The sequence below is a fragment of the Nothobranchius furzeri genome, chromosome 15, assembly GCF_043380555.1.
Source record: "Nothobranchius furzeri strain GRZ-AD chromosome 15, NfurGRZ-RIMD1, whole genome shotgun sequence".
In the NCBI taxonomy this organism is placed as follows: domain Eukaryota; kingdom Metazoa; phylum Chordata; class Actinopteri; order Cyprinodontiformes; family Nothobranchiidae; genus Nothobranchius; species Nothobranchius furzeri.
In genome coordinates this window covers 43,037,132-43,049,932 of record NC_091755.1, presented here as the reverse complement: position 1 = coordinate 43,049,932, position 12,801 = coordinate 43,037,132, and the positions used below count along the sequence as shown (strand labels likewise).

Below are 12,801 nucleotides of genomic sequence, written 5' to 3'. Positions count from 1 at the left end.
GGATTGAATTGTCCGCAAATGTTCCAGAATGTCTATCTGAAAAGGGCTTTAGAGGCGTGAAGAGAACCAGGAGGGAGCTGGGGACAAAAAGGCTGGGGCTACAACAGAAGACACATAAATGAGACGCGGACAAAAGACACACGAGGGCGCTTATGAGACACAAAATGGGAAACTAGAGAGGGATGGAGAACATGAGGAGACACATGAGGGAAGACGCAGACCATGACACTGTTTGTCTGAGGCGTTTTAGTCAGAGTTCTCATCTGAAGCCGGGCATTTGCCTTTTCACTCGTAGCATTCAGCTGCATCTCAAACAGTTCAAGTTCCTCGCAGAGCAAAGCTCACGAGTCATGTTCTCTCACCGTATGACCCGATGCTCGGATACGCCCTCACGGCTGGTAGCCACACGTCAGACCTTCAGACATGCCGGGGTTTATGGGTTGGAGAAGGAAGATGAAAGAAAGGAAGTAAAGAGATGTTTTGTCTGATTCAGTGATGTGCTGCTGCTGAAGAAACTATCGAAGGCTGAGGAAACATGTCAGCAGACAGACTAAGGTGTTAAAAAGATGAACGCTCAGGAGGAGGGTAGACCAGTTTTGTTTTACGACAGTGAGTTAAAACGGACACGAGGAGATGCTAAATGCAAACCAAAACTGAAAAGTGTTCCTTTGATAAATGGGAACTTGATCTGCCTTGTCCCGGAGTGTTCCCACTTCTCAACACGAGGCCCAAGCCCTCAAGGGCCAAAAAAATATATGTTTTTATCTAAATAATGGAAAACAAAATATGCTACTGCAATTGTTTTATTTGTTCTGTTCAAAAAGGCCTAAATAAACGTTTTGTAAAAATCTAAACTCAAAAATGTTCAACAAGTGCTGCTGTATAGTAACTGTCACCTGGAGAGACCAAATATCTCACTGAGAAGTGCTTGTGAGGGCCTTCGGGCCACACTTTGGACACACCTGGCCTCTTTCCTTGAAATCAGGTTCATTACTATCATCACATCCACAATCAGCGGGTTCCATGATTCTTTTGCAAGCCCATGCGAGCTGTTCTGGAGATCCAAAAATTTATTTAAAGAGCAAGTCACCCCCAAATAAACTTTTTTTTGCTGATAAACTAAATATACGAGTGTCTAATCGTGCTGCAGACACGTGTCGTCAATAATTTGGCACTTCAGTGCATCTTAGTTAAAATTTAAATATTTTGCCTAAAACTGTCAGTGTTGTGCCGTTGTCAGGTAAAAACTCTGCACTGTATTTTAATTTAAATCTGCCACCGCTATTGGCTAAGAGGTATGCTATGATGTAAACTGGTACAGTATGATGTCACAATGCTGTTGTGAGTCTGTGTGTGTGTGTATTTGTTAGCAGCTCCGCCCTCTTGGTCTGCCAGGCAACAGCATTTGTTGCATTTTTCAAACATGAAGTGGGAGTGGAGTTAGACTCTGGTAGGGGTTGACTTGCTCTTTAATACATTCCTCAACATGCATACTTGTCCGCACCTGTGTACTCACGTCCTTGTGAAACGCCATCAGCAATGGCCCAAGGACTCTTCCAATCCTAAGTATGCATAACGGCAAGTTCGCTCAAAGTTCCTGGATGTGTTCTTGCTCCGCCCATTGTATCGAGGACGCATCGGTGCATCCTTCTGTGGACTTGGGACAGCAAAGTTTAATGCATGGCGCCGCTAACCGTTAAACTCCGAATGTCAGAGGAGAAAGCTAATAACTGTAATGTTTAATATTAGAAATGAAAATAAAATAATATAATGTTGTCTGTTATTGAAAATAATCGTGTGTAAACTGTAAATTTTCCTGTGTGTATGGGTTTCACTCTCACATCCTTCACAATGCAAATTAGCTAACCCACTATCAAAATAAAAGCACTGTAGCTCTCTTCTGATGAAAAATACACGTATTTTAATCACTGACGATCAGGAAATGCTAGTATTAATAGTTTTGATCAAAAATGGGCCAAATATAAAATAAATAAGAAGTTTTTATTGTTATTTTGTCATTTAATGGAGAAACTAGACTTTTATTTTAATGTCAGGTCGTTATTGTAACTGTACAAAGAAGCAGCACTTGTTGCCAGGACACAGCGGAGTACGGTTCTGTTCCAAATACCGTCCTCGTCCTCCCGTCCTCGGTAGAACAGACGTTCTGACGTCCTTGGTAGGAACATACTTGTCTGGAACAGAAGAACGAGCTAGCATCCTTGAATATTGAGAAACAGAGATTTTTGTGAATACGCTGTAATCGACTGCAACATAGAACTTATTTAGATTTCTAAAATTTAAAAGTAAAGTAAACAATGCTGTTTTTTCTCTTCTGGCACTGGGGAACTATTTCCTGCTGGAAAATTGAGATGTTTGTGACGTCTATGTTGATCCTCCTGCTGCTGTCGTCTGAATCACGGAGCTACGAGGCTCCTGGAGATAAACAGGATGTCTTTGCCAGCACAGCCTGCCCGGCATTCCTGACCTTCACAAACGCCGCCTACCTGGCCGGAGTCACCGTGGAGCTGCCCTGCTACTGCAAGCCTCAGGAGGTAGTGTCGCTTCTGTAGGACTTTTCATACAATCACATCAGATCTGTTGTTTCTTTGGAAAAATAATAAAAATGTGAGTGACTTCAGATAATAACAGATTCTGTGAAACCGTTTAAACATCTGTGGTCTCTGGGCTGATGCATATGTGGCTCCGTTGGCCAACAAGGGTGCAGCACCAGTTGTTTTATCGTCTTTAAAGTGGTTTCAAAAAGATGTGGAAAAGACGACGGGGACGGTGATGGTTTACACACAAACACCGTGACGGGAGAAGCTGTGGGGTTCTGAGCTCACATGGACCACTAACATCCAGCATTGTTAACCAACCGCTCCATTCCATCAGGAAACGTGCCGAGAGCAAAGTGGCTAGAAGAATTTCTGCTGAGTGTTTGAGACCCCAGCAGGGTTGATTAACACTTTTTCTGCCTGTTCTCCTCCCTGTTCTGTTGCAGGTCCAGTCTGTTGTGTGGTTCTTCCAGAAACGCGGCTCGACTGATACTAGAGTCCTGTCGGATCACCAAGGCAACAGGCTGCTGGACACGAGTCACATCCCTCAAAGCAGTGACCTTCACAGTCGATTCACCATCCGGCTCTTCAGCCTGCTGATCTTCAGAGTGGGGCCCGCCGACTCCGGACTCTACATCTGCGGCTCCACCAACGGGGACTTCTTCTTTGGTTACGACCTGGATGTTCAGGAGGCCCAAACAGTCACTTTGACTCAGAGGTCAGCAGGAGAGGCTGTGGAGCCATTGCTAAGTTTTGAGAGTATGTTATGACTCATAAGAGACTGTTTTCTTCCAGGTCCTCTGAAGAAAGTGTGAAGAGGAGAAGGCATAAGAGCAAAGCATACCTGTACCAGGTCTTCACCAGCTTCCAGCCCTGGTCTGTCTGCGACCGCTGTGGAGTTCCCGGGGAGCAGGTCCGTGTGGGACTCTGCTACGTTCGTTCCCGCTTCCTGCATGTGCGGTACAGACAGCCCAATCAGACGGCCGCATCGTGTGGTTCCGGGGCCTTGCCCAGAGCTTTCCAAACTCAGATGAGCAGCCGAACGGGGGCCAGGTTGGAGATCAAGAGCTGTCAAGTGACTTGTCCAACCGATGCACCCCCTCCCTCTCAGCTGACTGCCTTGAAGGAATTTCTGGGGTATAGGTGAGTTTGTGCTGCCGAGGTTCAACGAATGAGGAAGATCCCATTTAAATGCTGCGTCCACTTAAAGGAACGTGCCTCTAAAATGCGGAGAACTCCTAAAAACCACGTTTACAAACATCAGCCTCGCTTGTAAATGTTGTAAAACTGTGTCGGAGTCTGAAGCCAGCACTGTTCCACTCCTAAACACCTGGAACGTAGGTTTGAATAAAACGTGTTACTTTCTTTCAGATCTCACGTAATGCTAATACTCTGTTGTATAAAAGGACTGATATTGTATGATTAGTGTAAAAAGCACTTTCCGTAACAGATTTTAACATCATGTTTGTGTACTATTTGGACTACTCCGTTATTCATTCATCTCATTTTTGTGGCACAGTTCTGACTCCCTGCCAGTGCCGGTACCCGTGCTCTTTCTGAACCACCCAGCTGACCGAGACCTCGTCCTGGAATGCCCCGGGGCACGTCCCAACACGGCTGTGGCCTGGGATCATGGATCAAAACCAATCTACAGATCAGAACACCTGCCAGGTGGTAACAGTAGCACCCCCCCACCCAGGCTGTGGATAGATACAGGACATCACCTCGTGTTCCAACCAACCAAAGCGCAGGACTCAGGTATCATCACATCCGTTACCTTTAATCGACAGAGATGAAGGTAACTCTTTGGTTCTTGTTGACCTTCCTTCCTATAATTTAGCTTTACGGCTTCCAGATGAATTCTGCTGAGGCTCATGATAATAATATTCACCTTCAATTTTAACTTTCCGTCAAGCAATCTTTTAGGTTGTTGAACTGAACATTTTAATGGCGGTCCAGCGTGATGGAAGACTGAATGTCTCCATGTCAATACCCTCCAAGAGTGAGAAACTCTAAATCTTTCTCAGTTAAAGCTTCAGAAGTCTCTCCAAGCCCACATCTAGACCAGTGAAACAGTGCGTGGCACAGAGGCTTCCTGTGTGTTTGGGTGTACCAGCGGTCAGACTGGAGTGTCTAAACCTGGAAAACTTCATATTCTAAAGGGTTTTGTGTCTTGAAAGCTAACTTTAAGGTTAGCCACAAGTAAAAAAGTGTGTGCTAAGTTGTCAAACGTACCATTACCTCACGTCCAAATAAGCCCTTTGTCATTTCTTATCCAATCATCTGTTTGCACTGCTCTCCAGCCTCACCAACACATGATGTTCCAACGATGGTCAGTCACTGCTTTGCATCTCCTCGTTCCCTGTTCTTTCTCACTGCAAGCAGGATCAAAGTAATCCTTTTGAATAAACAGCTAGCCCCCTAAAACAGTAACTGTCTGACAAACAGATATCATACCGTTACGTTGGGACGCGTTTTCATGTAGCACACAGTCTAGTGGTTGTGTATTTCTGGCGATATTAAAGCAAACAGCTTTTTCCTCCATGTGTTTTCTTATTCAGGAGTCTACTACTGCTGGCTGGAAGGTCACCGTGCTGCCGAGATACATCTGCTGGTTTATTCCCATTTGGGACGAGGCCAGTCGCTGTTGTCACATCCTGACTTCCCAGCTGCCGTTCAGACGGTGTTAAAGTCCTACGCCGCCATGACCGCTCTGTTTTGTCTGCTGTTATTTTGCAGAGCCGGGATCAAACACCTCACAGAGGACGCAACACACAGTGATTAAACCAAATGAAATGTAATTCTCTCTTTTTGATTCATGATGGATATGCTGAAGACCATCAGGAAGGATTATTTCCTCCAAAAACTAAAATGAAGCATTTAGTATGAGAGTGTCGGTGGGCTGCAGTGCCTCCATGTAGAATTAGAATGATCCTCTTTTTTACATGCATGTGTTGGATTTCATTACTGAGGAAGACAATTAGAGCTGCTGGGAAAAAAGAAAAGAAAATGATTTCTGACTTTTGACTTCTGACACTAAAGTCAAAATTCAAATTCTTTATTATTTTCTTCATTTTCTTTTGAAGGACCCTAATCCTCTTTCATAAATTACAGATTATGGCCATTTCTCAATATGCGTACTTGTCTGTACTTGTGTACTCGGGTCGTTGTGAAACGTCATCAGCTCTGACCCAAGTACTGTTACAATCCTAAGGATGTGTCATGGCGGGTATGCTCAAAGTTCCTGGATGTATTCTAACTCCGCCCATCATATCGAGGATGCATCCTTCAGCAGACCTGGGACAGCAAGGTGTCCCATAATGTGCCGCATCACCAACAGTTATATCCTGAACGTAAAATGTCAGAAACGGCCCATGTCCATGAAAGCAGTAGCTGTGGCAACACTAGAAACTTCACCAAGTTTCACCATCTTTGTCAAAAACAGAATGTCTTCTGCTCCGTTCAGATCAGACGGACAGGAAATGGGTCATTCAAGCCAAGCTAGTTCTGTAACTGTGTCCAGGATAAGAAACCTGGAATGAAACTTGATCTCATTTTCACTGATGTTTCGTTTCGTTTTATTGAGATCCTCATTAGCTTCTGCCTAAGTGCAGATGCTAGTCTTCCTGGGGTCTCATACATTTTCATACAATAGTTTACATAAGATAATACCCAACACACACACACACATTCACGCACACACATCCCTAATTCACATAATACCAGTAGCTCAAGATGAAATCACATATCTAGAACAAAATTACTTATATAAACTAATATCGGGAAAGGAGTTAATCAAACCAATAAAGATTAAAAATAAAATATAACAGAATGGTGACATCATGTCCATTGTTTCGTTCATCGATATCCAGTATTCGACCTCAAACCCAGATTCTCAATCCTTCGTTGCAGAGTTCATAGTCACTATACAATTAAATGTGTAAACAAAAAAATTTTCAGTTTCTTCTGAAAAGAAATGTTATTACTTTCAAAAATTAAAAATCTAGGTAATGCATTCCATGCAATCATAGCTTTATAGTGAAAAGATGGTTGAATTTGATTTGTTCTACTGCGTGGTAAAACACATTTCATCTCATTTATCTGTCGTGTATTTTAAGTATGATTATCTGAAAAAAACAATAATTTGCCATATATAATTTTTGGTGTTTTTGTAATTATTATTTTCCTCACAGTTGTTACCAAGATGTTTTCAGTCCTTTTTCTTCTCTTAACTCTCACCTATTATTTGCAGCTGTCTCACTCTACGCAGCCTCTCTCCTCCATCGATTATGTGTCAATTGTTTCTTCATCACTTCTCTATTTCCTTTCCTTCTGCCTGCAGACATGCAGCTTATCTGTTCGTCTGACGTCACTCAGAGCCAGCTTTATGAACAATGATCAATCAGAAAGGAAGGTTCTCTCAGGGCAGTTGTTCTCATTTTCTGTTGGAATGAAGAGAAAAAGGCAATAACCACAGTGTTGCTCCTGCAATGTTCAATTATTTCGTATTTCTGCTTCTTAACAAATTTACAACTACGTTTAACATTTTGATATAGAATACAACATGATACCGGTAATAATTGTCTATTGGTTGGATAAAGGTTGAACTATAGAGAAGAAGAAGATATCATTTCTATAGCGCCTCTCAAGCTAAAAATCCTGAGGCGCTTCACAAAAACTAAACATGTAAAAATATAAAAAAGCATTTAGAAAATGTTTTAAAATATATTTTACATGAGCAAAAATAGACGATTGTGATTAAAAATGCAAAGAAAGAGAGAGAGTGAACAGGAAAGAGGGAAACCAGTGGATCCTGAGGAAGGTGGAATAGGTGGGGAGAGCAGAATAAAGAGAGAGAGGTGAAGAAGGTCATACAAAAGCCAGCTTGAACAAGTGAGTCTTCAGCTGCTTTTTAAAGGAGACCACTGAGTCCACTGATCTCAGGCTCAGGGGGAGAGAGGTCCAGAGTCTGGGGGCCACAGCAGCAGATGATCTGTCACCTTTGACCTTTAGCCTGGTGCTGCACAACCAGTAGGCTTTGATCACTGGACCTCAGGGGCCTGCTGGGGGTGTAGGGACTAAGAAGATCACCAATGTAAGATGGTGCTTGTCCATGTAAGGCCCTATAGACCAGAACCAGGACCTTGAAATGAACCCTGAAGTTGACTGGCAGCCAGTGAAGCTGGAGGAGAAGCGGGGGACAGAGGACATTCACTCCCAACTCATTAATACATGCAATGAAACGTTATTTATCCTTGGTAGACCAAGTTTGCAGGGAGAAGCTAGGGAATGTTTTTATGTTGTCTTTAGCTGCAACAATCAAAAAGAAACCATCATTTTAATCTGATTTTTCTAACCTGGCTTGTGAGTGGTAAGCTTCCATTTGCAAGTCATGCTAATTAGAGCTAACGTGTTTTTTTCTAACACAAACTCGGCACACTTTCTCAAAGTAATCCCCTTTTCCCCTAGCAGCCACACGAGGCTGTTTAGCTGCCCTTTGTCACGTTCTGGTTAGGAGGAGTAGGACCCAATATGCAGAGCACCAGACGACATGAGGCAGGAGTTGATATAAAGTAAAAGAATCCTTTTATTGTAGGATGAACAAAAATAAATCCAAAGGCATGGAGCCCAAAATCCAGAAACCCAAAAGCAGGAGAACAAAGCTCAATCAGAGCACAAACTGGGGACTAGACAGGAAGCTCACACAGAGCACCAAAGAACAACGCTGACAAACAACAATGGACCGACAAGAACAATGAGACAAGGAGGGCTTATATAGACAGGGAGGAGCAATTAGGGAAACAGGAAGCAGGTGTGTGGAGTGAGGCTGGAGGGAAGGCAGGTGACAACAATTATCTGGATGGGGAAGAGAACCAGTGGAGGGCAGATAAACCTAACACTATATGAAACACAAAACTTAACCTAAAGACTAAGGGAAGGACTCACACAAACACACACACAAACTCATACACACATACAATGAACCGGGGAACAAGAGGCTGGGGCTACAACTTAAGACACACAACAGAGATGCAGACAAAGGACACATGAGGGCGCTAAGAGAACACAAAAGGAGAACCTGGAGTGGGAACTGGAGGAGCTGGGGAACAAAGGGACACAGAACATGGCACACTTGGGAGTGATGCAAGTCGCCTGAGTGAAATTCACTGTTGAATTCAAGTCAGTTGGTGTAAAAGTGTGTCCAATTCTGACTTAATGTAGACACACAGTTAGGTAACACTAGCATAGCGTATGCAGATGTATGTTTAGGGATTTTACAGGGGCACAAACAGGAACAGGGACCAAGGGTAATCACAAGTCATTCATGGGGATTTTGTACAGGGATGCTTAGAGATACATATGAAGGTAACTCTAGGTAAACCAACACATTCTCACACCCAAAGCATCGAAATATGACGATCAGGGTGCCCCAGCACATCGGGAGAGGACGCGTCCGTGACACGGACATTATTCCTCGAACCTCTCGCGATTTAACCTTCCCCTCACCCCCGTCCTAACCTTAACTCAGTAATTTTCAATTAAGCTTTGCATGCGCAAGCTGGTTAAGGTTAGAATGGGGTTGAGGGGAAGGTTAAGTAGATCACGACTCGGTCAAATGTCCGTGTAACCGCAGGCGTCGGATACCGACACTCTGGGACAGCGCGTCCTCTCCTGACGTGCTGGGGCACCCTGATCGTCATATTTCGACGCTTTGGGTGTGAGAATGTGTTGGGTAAACATAAGTGTGTAAAGGGTGAGAACAGGGTAAATAGGGGGTGTGTTTGAGAACACATACCACCTTCAGGTAATAACCTGAGAAGAATCTAGTCCCACCCTGTAATGGGGTTACTACCTTTCAGATATGAAAATAAGTTTTTTTTTGTTGTTTTTTTTTTATGTTTTATTTTCATTTATTGACATTAAAATGAAAATACAATCAGAACTAAATTGCTGCAAGCCAAAATGAAAAAGGGGACAGAAAGAAGAAAAACTTATGTTGTCTGCCCCTTTTAACTAAAATAATATTAATACAAATGAAATAATCACATGATTCTTAAAGAAATTGAACAATATAGTTCCTGGACCTGTTGGCCGACAAAATCTCAACCCATGAATTTGAGAAAAAAAATAGAAAAAGAAAACAATTTACACAGAAAGAAGCATTAAGTTACAGATCTATATACATACATATGTACACATACGAATACATACTAGTTTTTTTTTTCCTTTCATCCCCCCCACCCCCCTCCCCTCACACATTTATGTAACGGATCTATATAAGTTAATCGTTTTATTTTTTATCTCTTTTTTGAAAGTCAATATTGTTTTTGCATTCTTGAGTTCAGTATTCAATTTATTCCACAGTTTAACTCCATATGTGGAGACACAATGTTCCTTTACGAGTATCCGATGTCTAGGTATGTTAAATAATTCATGTCCCTTTAAATCATATTTGCTATGTCTTTTTGTAAATCGTTTAATTAATCCTGCAGGTACGTTCCTTTTGTTTGCATTATACATAAATTTTAAAATATTGTTGTCCACCAGATCGTAGAATTTTAGTGTTTTTAATTTAATAAATAATGGATTGGACGGATCTCTGTAGTTGCTCCTTGTGATTATTCTGATTGCTTTTTTCTGTAAGATGTAAATGGAATTTGTGTAAGTTTTATATGTTGTTCCCCAGATTTCAATGCAGTAGTTCAGGTACGGTATGATCAGTGAGTTATATAACAAATATAATGAATTATTGTAAAGCTACCCTTTAGCTCTATGTAACAGTGCAACAGTTTTAGATATTTTAGTTTTGACACTGTTTATATGTAGTTTCCATGACATTTTTTCATCAGTGATGACTCCCAGATACTTGACTTCTTTAACTCTTTTAATATTAATCTCATCTATATTTGATAAAATTTCATCATTTGAATGTGTATTACTAAATATCATAAAACAGGATTTATCACTGTTTAATGATAGTTTGTTCCCATCAAAACATAGTTTAATTTTTTCATCTCTGTTTGTATCACTTCTATCATCTGCTCAACATTATCTCCTGAATAGTAGAAAGTTGTATCATCTGCAAATAAGGTGCATTTTAATACTTTGGATGCCTCAACAATGTCATTTATATAAATGATAAATAGTTTAGGGCCCAGTTACCCCACCACAGCCTCTCGGGGCTGTGACCCCCCCCCCCCCCCCCCCCCCCCCCCATCGAGTGCGTGTGCCAAGTCCAAATGTGACTAAGACTACTCTGTGACTGGAAGGTCTGAGCTGTAAACCAGAGAGGCCTAGATACAGGGTGGGAGCGAGCGTAACAGAAACCAGAGAACAGAGACACATACAGGTTGATCGGTGAAGTTTAGTTCTTTGTATTCCCCACAATAATCCACGAGATGGTGATGAAAAAAAAACGTTAGTAAGACTAATATTTGAAACAAATTAAGAAAAGTTTATTTTAAAAGTTAGCATGCAGACAACAAAGAGATCATTTAAAAAAGTCCAAACGAGTCACAAGACCATTCACGTCCTTAATCATGAAGCACCACAGGGAAGGCTCCTCTCGAGGTAACTCTTGTTCCTCCTAGCAGAAGGTCGCAGAAGGAGCTCTCCATCGACACCTTTGGCCGTCTCTCCCTGGCACCCTCCTCCTGCAGCAGTGACTGCGGGTCACAAAACACTGGGTAGAACCTTTGGTCGTGGCAGCAGCCCGTTAAAGATCCTCCACAGGATCTGCCCCTATGGAGCTTCACCCTTCAAGCAGCAGTGGAAGCGTTTACTCACGCAAGTGAGCAGAGGTCCCCCCTCTGTTGTCAATCACACACGTTGCTTCACACACGTCACTGCTCCAGCTGCAGGAATGGGACACTTAAACTCGTCTCAGCATGGGTTGCTCCACTTTTAAAACTCAGCTAATCCTTCTGCCTTCTCACTGGCTTCCTGCAGGCTGCTCTCCCTTTCATGTCCTCCCAGCTCTGTTGGCACCTAATTGGCAGTCTCAGGACAGGTGACTGTCATTTAGCAGAAATGTCCACAAAGTCCACAGTGGATCAAGCGCAAAAACACAGAGAAACAAAATGCAATAAACATCAAGCTCAAAAGCTAAAATCATGCAAATAAAACAAAACTGCTCAAGTAATTACACAGAATATACCATTTTTCCACTGTGTGCCATCCCTCCACGTTTTACCTTGTGACAGTCCCTGGCACATCATTCGGATGACATATACCGTGCTGGTTTCTGGCCAAGGTTAGACCTTGCAGATCGGGTTGCATTGACAATCCAACACAACGGCAGCACATTGAACAAATTTTAAACAAATTTTGTAAGTGGTCAGAAACACAGCATTGTTTTTCTTGTGAAATTCCCAATCAAATCAAATCAAATCAACTTTATTTGTATAGCACTTTTCAAACAAAAAAATGCAACTCAAAGTGCTTCACAGATTAAAATGGCCCCATAGATCCCATATCCCCATCTCAGCCTCCCTCCCCAAGTATAAAACATTTGACAATTACACTTCCCCTCCCGCAGCCAATTTCCAAGGTGTACGTACACTCACCCACACACACACACACACACACATGCACACGCAAACACACCCACACACACACACACACACACACACGCACACACACACACGTGAACAGAGTAAACAATAGGCTGAGTTCAGACGGGTCAGGTAATGGACGACACATCATCAGCAGAGCCATCTGCCTCGACAGCAACAGATCCGTGGCAGCAGCCAAGACACTGGCCCATGACGCCCAGGGAGGGAGGGCGGAGACCCCACCACTGCTCGGGCACTACCCAAGGAGCGCCCCGGTCGCCGCCGCCGACCACCGGCCCCAAGGCAGAGGGCTCCGCAGAGGAAACACTGGAGGATTAAAATATATAACAAGTAAAATAACAAAAGCTAATATGGATAGAAAGTAACTGATAAAAAGTGATTATAAATAAACAAATACGACAAGTGATTCAGTTAAACAGACTAGATAAATAGTAATCAGTTAAAAGCTAAGCTAAAAAGGTGGGTATTCTTAAAAGCGTGGACGTTCCCTTCGGCCCTGAGGTCCTCCGGCAGCCCGCTCCAAAGGCGAGGGCCGTAGTACTTGAAGGGCGCCTTGCCGTGGGTGTGAGTCTTAACTTTAGGGATAACTAGGAGACGGCTGCCAGAGGAGCGCAGAGACCGTGAGGGTTTATATAGTAAAAACAGTTCTGAAAGATAAGAAGGCCCGAGAC

The 12,801-nt window shown here is 42.8% G+C and overlaps 1 protein-coding gene across 1 annotated transcript; it reads left to right on the top strand.

The window, feature by feature from the left end:
* The first annotated feature begins 1,489 nt into the window (after positions 1-1,489).
* LOC107372668 (Ig-like V-type domain-containing protein FAM187A) lies at positions 1,490-10,585 on the top strand. The gene is made up of 5 exons (XM_015940881.3): positions 1,490-2,552; positions 3,002-3,273; positions 3,351-3,698; positions 4,075-4,313; positions 5,117-10,585. Exons 1-5 carry the CDS (start codon positions 2,316-2,318, stop codon positions 5,338-5,340), a joined length of 1,320 nt encoding a protein of 439 aa, XP_015796367.1. The 5' UTR covers positions 1,490-2,315; the 3' UTR covers positions 5,341-10,585.
* The last annotated feature ends 2,216 nt before the right edge of the window (positions 10,586-12,801 follow it).

Excerpts from the sequence above, each read along its gene's own strand:
- LOC107372668 (XM_015940881.3), top strand. The coding sequence starts at position 2,316 with ATGCTGTTTTTTCTCTTCTGGCACTGGGGAACTATTTCCTGCTGGAAA. Across the intron at positions 2,553-3,001 it reads GCTACTGCAAGCCTCAGGAG|GTCCAGTCTGTTGTGTGGTT; the intron begins GTAGTGTCGCTT and ends GTTCTGTTGCAG. Across the intron at positions 3,699-4,074 it reads AAGGAATTTCTGGGGTATAG|TTCTGACTCCCTGCCAGTGC; the intron begins GTGAGTTTGTGC and ends TTTGTGGCACAG.